Genomic DNA, 12,173 nt, shown 5'->3' on the forward strand with positions numbered 1-12,173 from the left:
TTTCAGAATTTATTAAAGCCATGTGATGTCAGTTGCAATATACGACCATAAGATTATTTGTCAAGGTCGGAGCAAAATTTCACGAACTGAAATCCTCCGTACCGTGAGTAAGATTCTTATAATATATTGGATCGCATTTGCTTAGCAAAGTTTGTTATCAGATATTGGGGAAGTAAGAGGATAGTAATAAATATTTCCATTTTCTGAGATAACGTAATCTCATACGGTAACTGCAACACGGTACATGGCAAACAGCACACGCGTTGGGGCAATGTTTCTCATAGTACATGATGGTACACACACGCAACGTACAATTAGAAAAAGGATGACTATTTGCAAACTTCGCGTGTGATGTTAGAAGTTTAGAATAATCATTGAATGAGCTGGTGAGGATGCGAACGTTTTTACTTTTCTGATTGCAATCAAGAGCTATATTTAGATCGAAACAAATATACGTATAACGACGAAAATATTGTAATTGCATTCATCATCGTGCGATAAAGCATGCGGAAGATCCAAGTTCCCATTGTTTTTCGGTAGGAGCAAAAAAGTGAAGGATCAGAAGTCTCAAAAATAGTTTACCAATCGTATTCAAGCTTTTTTTAGTTTGCGCGGCACTCATCGGTCAACGATCATATAGCGATAAAAGAAATGATATTTGTTCATTCATCCATAATACTTATAAATAACTAAAAACCAAAATATTTCTTTTATTTCACAAGCAATAGAAAAGAATTGGAATTGTTTACAGAGAATATTCATTTTCAGTATGATTAATTATCAAGGTTTGACAAGCGTTGTGTCTTGTGATAGGCAACCTAGGTCGCATTGTGTACCAGTAGCGTTTCAATTTCAGATATATTTGAGACGTGAGGATCTAAAGATAGGGAATAGTGAATTGGATGAACGAGATTAAGAAAAAAAATACGAAATGTTAAATTTTATGAAGAAAACAATCATTCGAATTACATCGATCAAAACAAATTCACAATCACATCAGCGGATCATAGATATATAAAAATACAATAAATTAGGCTTGCAGTACACATATGAATATATTTTCTCTATATAAATACAAAAGTTTTGTACCAAAAACCAATGAAAGAGAGAAGATTTTTAATATTCAGATTACAATAACAATATTAGAGCAGGAAGTTCGCCGCAATGATGACAGGCAAGCTTCGTTATTTTGACAGATTAATTTTCGACACACAGATGTTCTGTTCTGTTAGAAAATTGACGTGGTTGTCTGCTGAGATAAAACACAATTTTTAAAAGCATATACCAAAATCGTACTCATTCATAGCGCATAATCATATCGTAATCAAAATTATTATCGTCACATCGTTATCAATACCATTTTTCAATCAATCAATATATTATAATATAATCAGACTGTAGCCCACGTCGTTGATTAGCTAAAGTTGAAATTCGATGTACGCCGTTAAAGGTGATTCTAAATTACTCGGAAGCCATCCTGCAAGATGTAGCCGTTATAAAACAGTTGCCCAACTCACTCGTCAACAAGTTCATTCATAACGCTCCTTAGTGAACATTCTTACAAGTGGCAAAACTAATCGCGAGTGATGATGTTGATATAATTATCACTTTTCACACACTCCTTTCATATCAACATGATAGATGATATCATTCACGCAGAATACCTTATACAAAAATATTGTGACGTATTCACGTCGAATACATCACATTTTCAAATTCATGGCTCATCGCTTTAATCACGCTATACATTTCAGTTATACTTAGAATTATGTCACATTTAATTTTTATAATATAGACATAGTCGCGCGACAAACAATTAAAAATTATATGTATATACTTGGCTGATCGTGGTCAACGCGTCATGGTATTTGTGCGAGGTAACTTTCTCGCATCGATGTTCGTTTCTTACTCTAGTAAACATCTCGAATATCGAAGTAGTTAGATCAATCAGAATCTCATCGTACTACGATAATCATTATTAACTGCTTACTCCACAGTAAGCTGTAAAATTGGTTGTCCTCATTTGCAAAAAGTTCAAGTTATAATTACGATAACTGGATCAACGCAGCTCTCGTGCAATCCCACTTTTGAACACGTTCGATGATAAAAACATAGGGCCTCATGAATTCCTGTTTAAAGTCTTCTTTTCATTCAAATAAGTCGCGCTTGATGCAAATAAACGGAGCCTTTCGACCAAACCACCCATTTCTCGTTTTATTTCGAAACCCATCTTAATTAAGCAATTTATTAAATCAGGTTCAGGTTTGGAAGACAAAGATCTAGTTTTTTCTAGACGATTATCTAATCCAATGCGATAAAAAATACATCAGCCCTATAAAGGGTTTTCGAAACTGCTCGCATTTCGATACGAGCGATTTTTCTAATATTTGTATTTCTATACGTGTACCCGGGTAGAGGGGTTTTTCAATTTTTCTAATCACAGCCTTTACATGTTTAGGCAGCGAAGTTTTTTCGGCGGAACTCTGGAAGTGAATTGGAAGGAATCTTGTCTAACGACGTTCTCAAGATTGTCGTTATCCAGTCGATCGTCAAGGACGCCATCTTCTTGGTCCGCGTCCTTCAAATCTATCACGAACTCCTTATTTCCCATCAACGTAGTCAGGCACATTTTCAGTTCTTTCACTCTCGCTCTCACCAACATTTCCAAGGAAAATAAATGTTCATCGTTAGCTTCCGGAAGATATTTATGCATAAAATCTGCTAATCTAAAAGAACAAAAGACCGCTAGTAATTGCAAATCAATTTTGCGCCATTTTCATAAACAAATTATTTTCAACCAGTGTTCAAACTGACCTAAGAACGTATTCGACGTTATGACCGCTAGGACCAGAGCATTCGGTAATTTGCGTTGCAATCGATGTGACCGGAGCATCTCCAAGCCAATGCTGATTTGATGTTGTAGCGATATAAACGAGGGCGGGAAAACTACGGGTACCGTCTTTCGAATAAAAAGTTGTAAGTTGTGTCAAATAGCCACCCAGAGCACACTCTCTTTTTTCCAAATAAGGAAGGGCTGTGCTGCCACGAATTTCAAATGCTCTCCCCCACGCTATACCCTAGAAATGAAAATAAAAGAAACACCATAGAATCAGTGGTAAATTTTTTATTCGCAAGTAAATCAACATGACAAGTCAGCAATCGAGCTTCTGTCGGGGGTACTGTATTTTTAACAATGAATTCTCACCTCTTTGTCTTCGACCAGAGTAGCTACACGTGCAGGCTGAAACAAAATAAACAATCAATGAATGGAAGTACATCCCGAACTTCGATAGGTAACTCAATTAAGTTTGCAGCTTTGCGGAATCCTTTAAAACATATAAATAAACAATTGTAATTTTCCTAAAAGTAGATGAAATTAAAGTAAAAACACCATGAATAGTAAGCGCGGGCAATACCAGTTAAACATTTTAGAACTTATAGTATATACATCTACATCATGTTATTATTATTTTTAGAACACATTTCTCCTTGTTTTTTTTTTTTTTTTTTTAACAAGAGAACACGATACGAAAAAAGTCATTTCACAAACATTCTCTAATAAAAACTTAGAATCAATTGAAAAGGTGAAGTAAAATGTCGGGGAGCAATGTAAGGGAAACCACGAAACACAACACCTAGTTGATATCGTGATTCACGCGACGTCTACAAACAATTGTCGATGAAACTCAAACAACAACGGGAACTATATAGTGTGCACGTATATCAAACTAACGTATTCATGTAATACTGAGATAGGAGTACTACAAAATTAATGAAGTCCGGTTATCAATAAATGCAATAAAAATTAATAAATTATTAACAAATGCAATCGATCTCCAGTTTATTCAGAGGACTACAACCCAATTATTGACAGGTATGAACAATACCGATACGGGATATCGAAAATGAAGTTCGCAATCGTCTCCCATGGTAGGTTTTCGGTTTATTTGCACTTTATCACCGCCGTATCACCCCAAATTATCTGCTGTATATTGCTATAGGTTGAATTGCGAGACACTGGAAATGAAATCGATACACTCGTCTGGTTCAACTGGTGAATCGCATGGTGAATTTACCTCTCATTCCTCGCACGTCTTGTTTCTCTTTATAATACTTGATGATAAATTAGAATAGAGTAAAAGGAATCACGCGAACTACAAATTTTTTTTTTTTTTTTGTTTTATTGCAGAAATTTTTGAATTTAAACCACTTTTGCATGTCTCCTTTGCATTGAACAGAATTATTATGTTTACCATAAACCGAACGTTCTAATAAATTATATACAATTACGGCTCGATCCTTCAATGATTTCAGATGATCAAATAAAATGTAGGGCAGCAATCTATGGCAAGGTAACTCGAAACTATATCGGTCTGAATCAAGGCGATACCATGAGCAAAAAGCATGCGCCGATCGAACTTGTATCGTCTATATTTACTCCGCGGGGTCTTTTAATATTTTTGAGTGAGGCTAAAATTATCTTTGAATACGTAGAAATACTCAATAATAAACTTATGCGCTATTCGCGATCTTGGCATCGGTCAATCAATCATCTGATGTTTTAAAAGTAAAAATTGAAGTCGGATCAACAATTACGTCTTCTTTCCAGATTCGATATCCGTAGTTTGATGAACCCGAACGTCATTTTGAAAAAGCTGCTGATGATTTCAAATTGGCAACCAAATGCTTGTTTGTAGATGATCTTCGACCAGGTCAAATAATTTATACAGAGTGACCAGTGATCTGTCCGTATTGTTGCAGTGGTAGTGTTTCCTCAGGACAAATATATAGCAGACAGCAGAACAAACGAAATACAGACTACGCTTTCACAAATAAAATTGAAAATGATATAGGTATTTTGATGGATGCGCTTCGTCCGAAACTCCGCGTGTGTGTAACAAATAGTACCCTACGTACTATTGCATGCTACACGATCAAGTCCAAAGAACAAAATGATTCACATTGTATCGATAATATCGATAACGGAGCAGGAATTGATCGCCTCGGGTCTATGTTTATGAGCGGAGAAGAAGAAACGTAAATTTTCAGAGAACCACGAAGATAACGTCACCGCACCGATCAAGTTTTACTAGTTTTTGCTGAAAGATATTGTGATACATCGCTCGTTCGAATCGATGATCACGTCGGGATTTGCAATAACGATTTGTTAGATTGAACGCAATAAGCGAAACGAAAGCAATTATCGTGATAACGGATGATACATTCCATCCACTCGCGATCAAACTGCACGTGCCAATGTCATGGCTTATTTTTCTTTTGCAATATCGTACGTTGCACACGTGAGATGAAATTTTATCGCTAAGATACAATACATGTGTAATGGCCTGCTTGAAACAAAAGAGACAAAGCGCTTCCGATCCGAGCACAATATGGAGAACGTATTTCCTCGAGCTTTAGGAATATAACCAGATGAAAACAAGTTTGATTTATAAATCCCGGGTCGAAAGAACGTCTGGCTTTGGTGGGCTTCTCTTTCTTTTTTCTTTCAATAACTAACACCGCTCTAATGATGGAAATAACGCTGGTAAAAGATCAACGAAACAAGATAACAGAAATACTACGATATGTACACGTTAAATTCTTGTATAGAATTCTCTCGTTCTATGTATTATATCCGCTATATTCCTGTTATTTGTTTTTGAGGAAATTTTTTTATTTTTTCCAATACACTTGTGGGATATCAAATTCCGACGTTATAAATTCCATCAATGTTTTTCAGTTGTTCGTAAACACAATGAAACAGCTGTGATTACTTCATTGTCGTTTCAGCATTGATCGGCAACGAAAACAATCGTTTCATCGTGTCACGTGTGAGTGTACGTGTAAATTACGATGCAAATGAAATCGTAATTTACATATATGATAGTTGAAAATTTGACGAGGTACATAAAGTGGTTGAGATTTGAGCCGGCCTTTTATTCTCCGTGCAGCCGTGAATGGTTCAATCGTCTCCTACCGGAGCTTATTAGCTGCGGGTTTAAGCTTTGAAGCAATATTCGCAAATTGCTCCCTCATAGAGATGAATTGACATGTCATGCGAGTAGCGGAGAAGCGGAGTGCGCTGCTAAATTCATCGCACAAACTCTGATTGTAAATGCGTCCAACTTATAAAACATACCCAGAGAATAGTATTCTAATAACAAGTTGTAGAAGTCCAGCGAAATGTGACCCGAACAACACGACTAATAATAAAACCAAGCTAACCGTGGAATTTGCGATTTGAAAACAACATCATTTTTCCTAACGATTTTCAAGCGTGAGGTGTGCAAAAATCACAGATGCTATTTGGGAAAACAGATGTATTTATAGCCCGTTGAAGTTCTTTGAACGATTCGCGGAGTTCTAATACGTCGGTTGTCTGAAAAAACTGTACTTTGTTTTTTCAAACAAAGAATCAGCATTGAGAACAAAGATGACACTGACGTTATTTCATAGTGCACAATTGAAAATCAGAAAGAAGAGTCAAAAATAAAAATATAACATTTTAAAAGTAAAGCTATATTCGCACACACGTGCCATTCGCGATTTATGTATAACAACGCATATACTACGCATACACATTCACTATGAATGTGCGTATGCATAGAACGACAGGTCGTAAAAGACGAGCCAAACACACACGTGCGAATACGTATACAGATTAAAATTTGGTTGAATTTTCACCAATAGATATTTACATATGATATTACGTTATTTCGACCTCGAACTGAAAGAGGAATGTTTCATGTCTGTATTTATTTAGTACATACGGGGTGTCCTATTTCGAGTGAAAATTTTGATCAGTTCGAAATCAATCAAAAGACAGTTCTAATCCAACTCGTAGGGTTTCGAGGGTAAGTAAGTCTAATTGTATTTGGCGTCACTTTTGACCAATTCGAATGGCGTTTATTACTTCAAATGGAATCAGATTTTTTGCCGATATCAATATTGTATCTAACTGAGTTCAAGAAGATTCAGCAAAGAAAAAATCTTAGCTCGGAGGACCCGGCAATTAAGATTTTGAAGTTCCAGAGGCGCACAAGCTGAGTACCGCTGTGTGTTAAGTTGCCTGCAAATAGGCGCACAACTTTTGAGCACTTATGTGGACGAGAGACCGCGAACAAGGAACAAAGATGATAATAACAATATTGATAATAGTAACAATAATTTCCCCTAAACTATGAGTCTCGCTGTTGGTGTGCTATCGGTACAAAAAATCCGCGATTATGGAATATAAAAATTAGATAATAGAGAGCCCGTCACATATTGCGATAAAACGTTGCCACGCGGATTATTTATCATAATCTGCTGCGTATTCTCTACACGGAATGAATCAAAGATTGATCCATATTTTCTATCCGCACTTTTCATTGTATTTATAATGGTAGTAATTGCGCATAGAGAATCAGAGCCTGGGTGTTGGCCATTTGGCATCCGCTCAAGACGGATCTCCGCATATCATCGCGAGGAGGCAATTCGCACATATCGGTCGATAAACTACTACATTTGTTTTGTGTAAAAAAAATTCTCAAACTCCGTCGTCGTCGTCGTCGTCGTTGACTCTCACATTCTAATCTCCGGTGTTAATTTTTCGCAACACGCCCAAGGAATCTGCTCGATTGAAATGTAAATGATACCTGGTAGAATCCTCGTAATTTTTATTAACTATTTTTCCGCGATTAGTTTGTTTGATTCGAGTATACATATTTATGACAATTGAATATCGTGTTAACAGATATGATTGCAAAATCAAATGCATCGTGATTTATATGTTTTTTTTTTTCTCTTTGTTCCGTTTGCGGTTTTTGGCACGCAACGAGTCATGAAAACCTTTCCTTCTTTTGTTCGACGTGGTGACCTTGATCGATTAACCTGTTGACCCAATGAAACTAATAGACTGCGTTCTCTCTTATCAAATTTCAATTTACTAATTACCTTTTCAACAGTGCCTCGATGCGTGACGTTTCCTTGCCAAAATCTCCTGTTAAATCCTTTTATGTGTCCGGTAATGCTTTTCTCATATTCAAATCCAGGGTGCCAGCAAAGTGATCCATATCCAAAAATCCAAAGTCCCGTCAGTTCATCCATATCGATTATATTTTAATACTTTTTCTCAATTTATTTATCCGGTAGTGTTAATACTTTTCTCTATACCTCCGTAAAATATTTGTACAAATTCACGCACAATCTGTTCGCTTGCTCTATATTTTGCTTGGCAAATAATTCACAAGTTAATCAACTAAAAGTATAAATCGCTATCTAACTTCCGTCGAAAAAATAGACGAGTTCAACAAACGCTTGTTATAATACGCGTCAGTTTCCTCGCTGCAAATCGAGCTAGGTAATTATTAATAAACAAAGGGAATCCTTCGCTTGGAATATTATCACAGTGAGCTTTATTTATTATTCTACGATGAAAATTGATGATCAGTGATTGGTCTTGTTATCTTTTCTCCTCAAATTTTCCATTTCCGCATATACTTCGATCAACTGAACTCGGTATGCGATATCTGTTCCGATTCATTCAGCATTGTATCAACTAAAAAGACAACGGTAGTTACTGATATCACAAACGGTAAAGAATAGAATACATCCATCTAATAGCTGCCGGTTAATGTTCCACTAACTTCTACCAATCTTATATTTTTTATTTTTTTTTTAACGATCAGTTTCTGATCACCAATCAATCACTCCGGAAGAAATGTGTGCGACTGACAACTGTAACCGGTAGTTGTCCTACCGGCGTATTTATAACGACCGATGATTCGTAATCAACGCTCTCGTCGGCGTGAAGTTCTGTTCTATTAATCGCATCGGGCATCTGGGCGATTATATACAGCTGTCGTTCGTCAACAGTCACTCGCGTAAAGGTTTCCGTGTGCGGTGTGTGCTAATTGTGAGAGTGGCGAATTTTCTGTGTGAGAACTTCCGACGATTTGAGATTATGGACCTCGCGGTGGGGCAGATTGTAGACTGATTTCGTGGGCGGTTCATAACAGTTGGCCGGGTGCGCGGAGCGAATTTATAGTATCATCGTATCGCATCAAAACATTCGGACAATCACCGGTCCCGGCAGTTCACCGACCGGAGTTAGGAGGGACTGATCGGTCTGACGAACGGGATCCTGACGGACGAAACGAGGCCGCAGGTGTCCAAATTTTTCACCAGTCCTCGTGTACTACTGCGAATTTGCACTACTTCAAAACCAACGACTACTTGGTAGTTGTAGCTCAAGTTCCAGGTGAAACCACCGTCACGACGGGACGTCAAACACTTTCTGGGGACATCGCCCGTCGAACCGTCCAGCAACGTCAAACCAGTACGTGCCTTCCTTATGCGCGCGCGCTTTGCTCTGCGCTGATCGTTGCACCGCCGACGAGAAGAGAAACTTTGGATGATGAAACACCCGCTGATCGTTAAGGCAGCTAGGGTTGTAATTCCGAATTGGCTTCTCGGTTATCATATTTGAAAATTGATGTTTTTCGCACGAGTCACTGGTAATCTGCAAATAATGATTAACCGACGATAAACCTATAGGTTTATGTTTTTCAGTTTTAAATCTGCAGTTTTGTAGACCCGACGAAGAATAATAAATAATAATCGTATGCGCAAACGTTGCGTCGCTTTTCGTCATCTGGATATCACGCTTCCGTTGATCTGGAAAATCAAAGATTTGCAATAAACTATTTGATAATCGTGATGGAACGATTCATTCATTCTCTGTAATTTTGTTATCAAAATACGGATATCGAGACTTGTTATTCTTCCTAATTGTGGGTTGATTGACATCCCCCTATTTGGAAATATGATTATGTTCATTAATGTAAGCCAATATTTTCCGCTGATTAAAGTAAGGTAGATAAATTTTGTCGGTTTTCCAAAGGATACTTGTGGTTGCTTAACACGTGAGCATGATAGGAAATGGTCAATTCTATGTACCTTTGGAACATCAATTTTCAATGAGGCTATCAAACGCCAAATCAATGGGCTAATTAGCATTCTTGATGATTTTGTGGGACGATGAAACTGCAAATGTCATGGCCACGAGACAATCGCGCTTGTTACGTCTTCGGTCCAGGTACACGATATGATAATAATATATATACATACACATATTTTATACTCCGAGGTGAAAATTTCAAACAGAAGTCTGACACCCTTCTTACGTAGCGTATCATATTTCCCTACAATCCCTACATCTTTCCTGCACAAATAGTCTACATTACAACCAGCACGGATGGGCTTACTGAATTAACTGCATTTACTTCTTTACATTAACACGTCTTTGAAGGAAGAAAAAATAACGTAAAATTACGTGTAGAGGAAGAAAAAGTTTCAGGAAAAAGAAAGGTATACGCAATAGACTGGGCTCTTCTTTTTATGCTCGGAAACCCGCGAAGAACGACGAAGCTCTAACAATATTAGAAAATTATAAGTGTAATACAACACATGTAATACGCCGAAAAATTTTAACCGACAATGAGATATGCAATTATATAATAATAATTATTATCATAATAGTTACTAAGGAGAAAGTAACAAGCAGGCGGGTTACATGCTTCGTTGTAATGTAGACGAACAATATTCTGCGGCGAAAGCAAATGTGGGGATGTACCTACGATTTGGATTTCAAATTTTTTTTTTCCTTCAACGAAGCCCCTACCCATAACGTGATCACAGGTGCTTCATTTGATTATTTCATATACTTTATGAGTATTCAAGTTTTACTCGATTCTCAAAAAATTTCAAAAAAGTTGAAAGGATCGTTGTAAACTTCGAATATCAACCAGAAATATATGGAAAAGCTTTGCGACCCCGCGACAATAACGAATTCTGCCCTGGAGTGTCCGTTGGGGAGGTGGTTTTACTTTCTGAAATTGGATCAGCCGATTGCCGAGGCAAGAAAGGGCATTGCATCAGCTTTCAAGGGCTCTATTTCCAGTGGAAAGTTACCACGGGAGTTGCCTTTCCCTACCCTAATCCAGTACTCCGACGAGAACAGACATCGCGTGTAGCAGCTGCGAATGCTGGTGGAATTTTTTCAGCAAAAATAAATGGAGTGGCTTTCATATTATTCTCGAGATTTTTCGAGTCGTCATCTCTCAATATCACACCGAACGCTATGCTCAATTTTAATTTCAGTTTTTGTTTTTCAAGTTTACTATGCAATCGGGTTCACCATTTTCAAGTTCAAAATGTTGACCTCAGATACTTATAATTAAAGCGACCAAAAGATAAAATATTACAGAAGCCTTGACTCGGAAAAATAATTTCATAAAACGAAATAACATAGAATCAGCCACAAAAGAAACAATCAATCGCGTCGATTCGGCGCGAGCCTCGCGAGCTTGTTTTAGTATCGTTATTCGTTATTTATTGTCATTTTGAAAAATGACGTCGCGGGACGCGCACCCGCGATCGTACGCTCGATAAAAGTGTAAATATCAGCGAGGAGACGTTGAATGAGACCGCGAATTTTCTGATCGCGAGAGCGACGCGAAATTACAGACGCACGCTGTGTAATCGCGAATATGAAACAAACGGTCAACGTTCTCACTCACAAATTTAATCTTATCATTATCTTGTGAAATAATGTTTAATTAGATGAATTTCGCTTGAGCAGTTGTGTACGCCGCGTCTATAGCTACCCGAAAATATTCGATGCTATACGAACACGCGCATTCGTGCAATACTTGCAATCAGGTCTGCTCGCAATACTTTGGCAGACATTTGAAGCTAGTGAAGTATCGTGAGGTAGGTGAATAGCGAATTGATGCAGATATGTGAGCAAGGGATTGTCCCTAATCTTCGTTCAAGATATCGACGATAATTATTAGGCGAGCGTATCAAGTCTTATGTAGATCAATGGTACTATTCACGAAGATCCCAGATGGGAGGTGGCGATAACAAATATTTTTTAGCCCGATATCGCGGCATCGGTGTACAACATTTGAATTATAAAATTATAAAAAGAGCTTATACTCCGCGTCTGGGATATTATCCAAATGAATAATTATGTATTGCTCGAGGTAAACAATTATTATCATTGATTCGATTTGTGTCTGTAAATATTATGCGAATGTTGGCATCCTTAATAATTTCGTACTGTAAAATGCACGATAAGAACCAAATGAGATATCAGAAGAAATAACATGATTATTCACGTAGCTTTG

The 12,173-nt window shown here is 37.4% G+C and overlaps 1 protein-coding gene across 2 annotated transcripts; it reads right to left on the reverse strand.

Moving 5' to 3' along the window:
- Nucleotides 1–1,030: 1,030 nt before the first annotated feature.
- Nucleotides 1,031–9,566, reverse strand: LOC105690637 (glutathione-specific gamma-glutamylcyclotransferase 1). 2 transcript variants are annotated; one of them, XM_012408619.3, is made up of 4 exons: nucleotides 7,936–9,566; nucleotides 3,206–3,241; nucleotides 2,815–3,077; nucleotides 1,031–2,726 (listed from the first exon to the last, which is right to left on the reverse strand). In XM_012408619.3, exons 1-4 carry the CDS (start codon nucleotides 8,086–8,088, stop codon nucleotides 2,447–2,449), a joined length of 732 nt encoding a protein of 243 aa, XP_012264042.1. In that variant the 5' UTR covers nucleotides 8,089–9,566; the 3' UTR covers nucleotides 1,031–2,446. The 2 variants fall into 2 exon arrangements, with proteins under 2 accessions (XP_012264042.1, XP_048516266.1); XM_048660309.1 differs by lacking the exon at nucleotides 7,936–9,566 and adding an exon at nucleotides 3,888–4,050.
- Nucleotides 9,567–12,173: the final 2,607 nt, after the last annotated feature.

The sequence above is a fragment of the Athalia rosae genome, chromosome 1 (genome assembly GCF_917208135.1).
Source record: "Athalia rosae chromosome 1, iyAthRosa1.1, whole genome shotgun sequence".
In the NCBI taxonomy this organism is placed as follows: domain Eukaryota; kingdom Metazoa; phylum Arthropoda; class Insecta; order Hymenoptera; family Athaliidae; genus Athalia; species Athalia rosae.